The sequence below is a fragment of the Arachis ipaensis genome, chromosome B2 (assembly GCF_059453495.1).
Source record: "Arachis ipaensis isolate K30076 ecotype BB chromosome B2, ASM5945349v1, whole genome shotgun sequence".
In the NCBI taxonomy this organism is placed as follows: Eukaryota; Viridiplantae; Streptophyta; class Magnoliopsida; order Fabales; family Fabaceae; genus Arachis; species Arachis ipaensis.
Window position 1 is genome coordinate 89,104,336 of NC_142437.1, and position 6,000 is coordinate 89,110,335.

Genomic DNA, 6,000 nt, shown 5'->3' on the forward strand with positions numbered 1-6,000 from the left:
CATAAAACATTAACTTATAGTTTTATAATGACTAATAACACAAAATATTAAGATTTACAATACTTAAATTCCACATAAGAATAGTCATGATCCATCACTAATAACACAAAATATTAATTGTGTATGATGACCGGGTCACCGGACCGACTTCGGGTGACCCGAGCTATGGCCCGGACCCGACCCGAAATAATGACCGGGTCTATTTTTGAGACCCTTACCCGACCCTAAACCCGATGAAATCACACTAAATTAGCCCCAAAAGTGTTCGGGACCGGGCCGGGCCTTTGGGCCAGGCCGGGTCTGTGCACTCCTACCATCAAATATTGTTAAATCTACAGAAGAAGAATCAACAAGGGAAAGGAAAACAAATACCAAACCAGCTCCTTCTTTGAAAAAACAAATATCCATCCGACTTATAATTATTATTCTTAGATCTTGTATCTTTTATTTATTAAGGAAACTTTGATCGATAATATTTTAAAAGTAAATAGATTTTAAAAAGTAAAAAAATAGGTGTTATTGACATTTTTATAGAAATAAAAGTTTTTAAACATTTTTATTGTGCAATATAGCTGACTAATTCGATTCGACCTAAAAAAATGTAGATATAGTATCCGATTGATTCCTATGCAGCCCTAAGGTCATTGATTGTAACAATTTTTTTTTATTCTGGATTGTAATTTTTATTTATCAATGTTGTAAAATAGGATAATTGATTGAGACCCAATAAGTGTCTGGCCCAATAAAGAGCCTAGACCACAAAAATTGAACTTGAGCACAACCCTAGGTGAACCCAACACGATTGCATCCCCTTAATACGTCCGAAGCTAGATACCCCTCCATAGGAGAATCTCATAAACAAAATTCACCTCATACCAATCGAAATGGAAAGAAAGGGTATTAAGGACGTAGTCAGTAGTCACATAATGTTAATATATCATATAGCGAAAAAAAAATTGAATTATAACAATTTGCTCAAATAAGCCACTATTAATAATTTAGAGGGAAAGAGTTTGAGTAATATGATTTAATTCTATATTAGTGATAGTATTTAATGATTAATTTAATTTTAAACTATAATTTACTATATCTTTAATAATATAAAATAAAAATTAGTTTAATTAACTAATTATAACTCGAATGACATAGTCTCTCTATATTCACCTAGAAGTTGCAGATTTGAATCTTACTTCTAACTTTAGAAAAAAATGAACTAATTATTGAAATTTTTAAATTAAATTAAACTATTAAAATTTCTTTTTACTAACTATAAATATTTACTATTATGTTAAAAAAAACAGGAACATAATTGGATAGAGCTTACTCAATTTGGGCCCATATTAGAGTGGCCCATCCAATTTGCCCTCTTCGAATAAAAAAAGTTCATTTAAAATAATAAAAATCTATGGATGAGACTTCTACTGTTGGCTAAACTATTTATCTCCTAAGATGCCACACTAAAGTTTGATTTGATAAGGGCTTTATATTTAAAAAATTACTTATAAAACTAGCTTTTAAAGAATATTTTTAATAAATTAAATTAAAAATAAAAATTAAATACAATTTTAGTCCTAAAAGTATAAGCAAAAAATATATTTTATCTTTAATTATTTTTACATACAAAATTATCCCTAAAATTTAAAACTAAATTTTAAAATCGTTCTTTTAATTTAAATATTAAAATTTTGGATTAAATTATTCATAACAAAAATTATAAAATAAATATAAGAAAAAAATAAGAGTATGTTTCTGATCCAGCAAGAGAAAAAGGGCTGTCTAAGATTTTGCCCCACCTCCACAAACGATTTTATACGCAAAAAGAAATAAAACAATTTTATACGCAAAAAAAAATAAAGACCAAAATCGTACTTTAACCCTAAAATTAACTTTCAATAAGCACAAAAAATAACAATCACATTTGATAAAAATACTATAAAATTAAAGTTTAATTTTAATACACGTGTAAACCAATTTAAAAATCATGAAATCACGGCCGTTCTCTTAAATGACCATTCAAGGCAGTCAATATAAAAATAGTTATTTTTATGGCGTTATGGAATTAGATACACATAAAATTTAATCTGTCAAATTTTCAAGCACCGTAGGAATTCATAACAGTCTACCAAAGATTTGAAAACAGTCGAAAGTAACTGAATTCTCCTCAATCTTAAGTTGAAACTAAAGATTAATAATTTGAAAGGCAAAAAGATCACATATCATATACTGAAATATCTCATTCTACGAATCTATAAAATAAAATAGCCATTACAAAATTCCAACACAACCACCTTAAAATCAGAACATGATGTTTGAAAACTCATTTCTTCTTTCCAGCCTTGGCAGAATCAGAAGCCTTGGTCTGAAAATATTAAAAATGACAGAGGTTACTATTTTTACTAAGCAAGAGCAATACTTGATGAACAATCATCAATAAAAAAACAATTTATTTTTGGCAACTATTTACCTTCTTTACTCCACGGATCTTCTTTGCCCTGTTCTTTCTCTCCTTCATTTGCTTCCTCGACTTTTCAACCTTAGTATCAAGTCCATTCTGCAAATGACAGGATTTTAGTGAAGGATTATGCAAAACAGAGCAACATGGCACAGATTTAATTAAAGAAGAGAAGTTCTAATTCCCTAAGACCAAAAAGAACTAATGGGTGCATGGCAAGACATGAGCATGGTAAGATTAAGCTACAGGGTAGGGTCTTGTACAAAATATCTCAAGAAATTCTAGCATAGTAAAGGGGTAATTAATCCAGCAAACCAAATTATGGTATTCTTTAAGAGGGAAGCAATTGTTAGAAGCTAAACAGCAACTAAAAAGAGCTAATGATTTCATCTGAAAACAAATGAATTCTAATATGCACAAGCATTCAAATTAATCTTCTTGGAACATCTCTAATGTTATTGCTCATGAATCATAACAGTATACAATTGCATGTCACATTATGGATCAACAATAAAGATCAACATATTTTCACCCCATGCAACTCCAATCTAAATATAAAAAACAGTGCGGACAAGAATTGACGGAGTACTATATATTATACATAGAGGCCATCCAATAATGATTAATACTAGTAAGCACTAACTTACCAGTCTTACAATTTACATACATACATCCTAGTTGCATGAAAGTGTTTCTCATTCCATAGCAATTCCACTCACGAACCAAAACCACATTAGAAAAACAAAAAACCAAGTTATCTTACCCTAATAAGTCTGTACTTAGGCTCATACTTCTTAGCATTCTCAACAGTGTCATAAATCAAACCAAAACCAGTGGATTTGCCACCTCCAAAATGGGTGCGGAACTTGAACACAAACACCGTGTTGGGGTCCTTAACATCATAGATTCTAGCAAGCTTCTCCTTAAGCTCAGCCTTCATATTCCAAACACAACAAATTAAAAACCCTAAACACCATAATTGTCAAGTACCTGACAAAAATCAATTAAATCTAAAGTTTTCCCCAAACAGAATGTACCTTAGAAACATTTGCCCTCCCTGGATGAAGAACATCAATGACCTACAACCACACAATTAAAGAGAAAACGAGGCTCAGATACATTATTATTAATCAATAACAATAACAATAACAATACAATAACAATAACAATAACAATAATAATAATAATAATAATAATAAACCCCTATGTATCGCATAATTCATCGATCATTATCAAATCCCAATTATTCTACGATAAAGCCATAAAAACAGAGCAAAAGTGAGAATGGTGAACGAACTCACGAATTGCTTTCTGGAGAGGAGCCTGTTAGTCATAAACTTCCTTGTTCTGATGGTAACCGCTTTGTCAGCCATGTTTGTTTGAAGCTTGAGGACCCAAAAACAATTACTAGTCTAAATCCACAACCAATTCACAATTATTCACAATTCACAGTTCAAATGATCTTCACAAAATTTAAATGATCTTCGTAAAAAATTTACCTGAAGTCCTGAACAATGAAGCCGAGGACGTTGATTCGCCGAAACGAGGACGGCGAACCGACGAGAACGGAGGACGGTGATGCGGCAGGAACTGAGTATTGCAAGGCAGCAAGCACGGAGGACGTCAAGGCGGCAAGAACAGAAGACTACGGACTGACGGCGGGAACCGAAAGGAGGACGGCGATGTGGTAGGAACTGAATACGACTGACGGTGAGAACGTCTGAACCACGAAGAGGGAGGGATGAACGCGAGGAACAATGGCGAGAGGAAGAACGCGACGGAGAGGGATGAACGCGAGGAAGAGCGGGCGATCTCTGGCGAACAGGCTACCGTGGTGGTCAAGGAAGGAGTGGCCGAGTGGTGTCTCTGATCTCTGGGGGTGGGGGTGGGTGTGGGTGTGGGTGTGGGTGTGGGTCAAGGGTAGAGTGCAGCGCCGAAAAGAGGGTGAAATGTGAAATTAGGGTTTGTTATGCCTGAAGTAATACTAATATATATATTATTTATTGAGTAAATACCAAAACTAATCATGAAATATTATGAGACTAACAAATTTAATCATAAAAAAATTAAAATTAACTTGTAATCATAAAAGATGAAATTTCATAGACAAATTTATTCAAACTTTAAAATTTTTTAAATTGTCTTTCTACTCTAACTTAATCACTCTCAATTTCTAATCATATCTCATCTCCATTCTTCAATTCTCTTCATCACTTCCAATCTCCTAATCCCTATTCTATCTCCCGATCCTCTTCTGCTTCACGATCTATGCTAAGTGCTACGACTTGAGCTTCACCACCATCATTTCTGTATTTGTAAGCGTGTTGTAAACGAACTTATACTCTTTTGCTATTTTCTTCACCATCCCGATGCAAAGAAACTAGAATGTTTAGGTAGTTGCACGTGTGGGGTTAGAAACTTGATGACGTGGCGACTTCATTGACGAACTGCTTCTTCACGTCCACAGTAGGTTGGCGAAGAAGTCGAACACCTGCAGATCGAAGAAGATCTCGTTGATTTTCTCGATGTCAGTTGTGGTGCCGTCGAGGGTGTTGTTGGATTTGGCGACGTCGGTGAAGGCGAGGGCTTAGCTTGCGGCGGCGGTGGAGACCATACGGGGGCCAAGGGCTCTGGCGGAGCGACGAGGGTGGGTGAGTTTGAGGGAGAGGGAGGGGAGGGGAAGATGGTGGTGGAGAGCGAGAGGTTGAGGATGGGTTTTGGGTGGGTAAGGAGGGATCTTGAGGTTTGGATTGAAGGGAGTGAAGCTGTAGTAGTGGTGTGAAGTGACGTCATTATCGTTGGAGATGAAGTGGGATTAGAGTTTAAGAGTGATTAGGTTAAAGTAGAAGGGCAATTTAAAAATTTTTGATAGATTTTTACGCTTTGATAGTTTTCTCTATGAAACCCAATATTTCATGGTTATAAATTAGTTTTAATTCTTTTATGGTAAGATTTATCAGCGTTATAATTTTTCATGCTCAATTTTGGCACCTTACTTTTATTTATTTTTCTTAAATTATTAATCTTTAAGAGTGCGGATCGAATCTCATTCGATTTGATCATTTTGTGGATCGGATGTAGATAAATAATATGAATCTGTATATGATTAGATTCATAAACACCCCTACGACAACTTAACATTCCACGAAAGGGAGAATCCATTGGATGTTAATGTAAATAAAAAAATTGCATTTTCACACACCGCTCAAAGATAAGAATCAATTTGACTATTTTTTAATGGTCGAATATTACTTTAAAAAATAGGTATCTTATTGTTGTTGTACTTTAAAAAAGCGTTTTGGACTTTTTTTTGTCATTTTATGATTAATTTAAAAAGAATTGCTTTTGCATAATTGCTTCGAGTCTCTTCAACCAGAGCGAGCTTATGCAGATACACATTAACACAACATGCTTTCAAGAATCCATCTCTTTTAAGACGGTGCCAAAATTAGTAAAGGTTTTCTTCAAGAGTTTGGTGGATTCTCCAAGCATAGCCTGCACAGGTAGCCATAATATACTATATCCCCAGGTTTCTCTTATAAATAGAC

General features: G+C 34.1%; 1 protein-coding gene and 1 pseudogene across 1 annotated transcript; both read right to left on the reverse strand.

Annotated features, from left to right (window-relative positions):
• Positions 1–2,096: 2,096 nt before the first annotated feature.
• LOC107625441 (small ribosomal subunit protein eS24z) lies at positions 2,097–4,427 on the reverse strand. The gene is made up of 6 exons (XM_016328073.2): positions 3,952–4,427; positions 3,754–3,864; positions 3,490–3,531; positions 3,216–3,386; positions 2,465–2,551; positions 2,097–2,359 (listed from the first exon to the last, which is right to left on the reverse strand). Exons 2-6 carry the CDS (start codon positions 3,823–3,825, stop codon positions 2,318–2,320), a joined length of 414 nt encoding a protein of 137 aa, XP_016183559.1. The 5' UTR covers positions 3,826–3,864; positions 3,952–4,427; the 3' UTR covers positions 2,097–2,317.
• Positions 4,428–4,718: 291 nt separating this feature from the next.
• LOC148574774 (ATP synthase delta chain, chloroplastic-like) lies at positions 4,719–5,245 on the reverse strand (annotated as a pseudogene).
• Positions 5,246–6,000: the final 755 nt, after the last annotated feature.

Coding starts and splice junctions, on each gene's coding strand:
- LOC107625441 (XM_016328073.2), bottom strand. CDS start 3,825: ATGGCTGACAAAGCGGTTACCATCAGAACAAGGAAGTTTATGACTAAC. Junction 3,387..3,489: donor GGAGGGCAAATGTTTCTAAG/GTACATTCTGTT, acceptor TGGAATATGAAG/GCTGAGCTTAAGGAGAAGCT. Junction 2,552..3,215: donor CTAAGTACAGACTTATTAGG/GTAAGATAACTT, acceptor TGTCATTTGCAG/AATGGACTTGATACTAAGGT.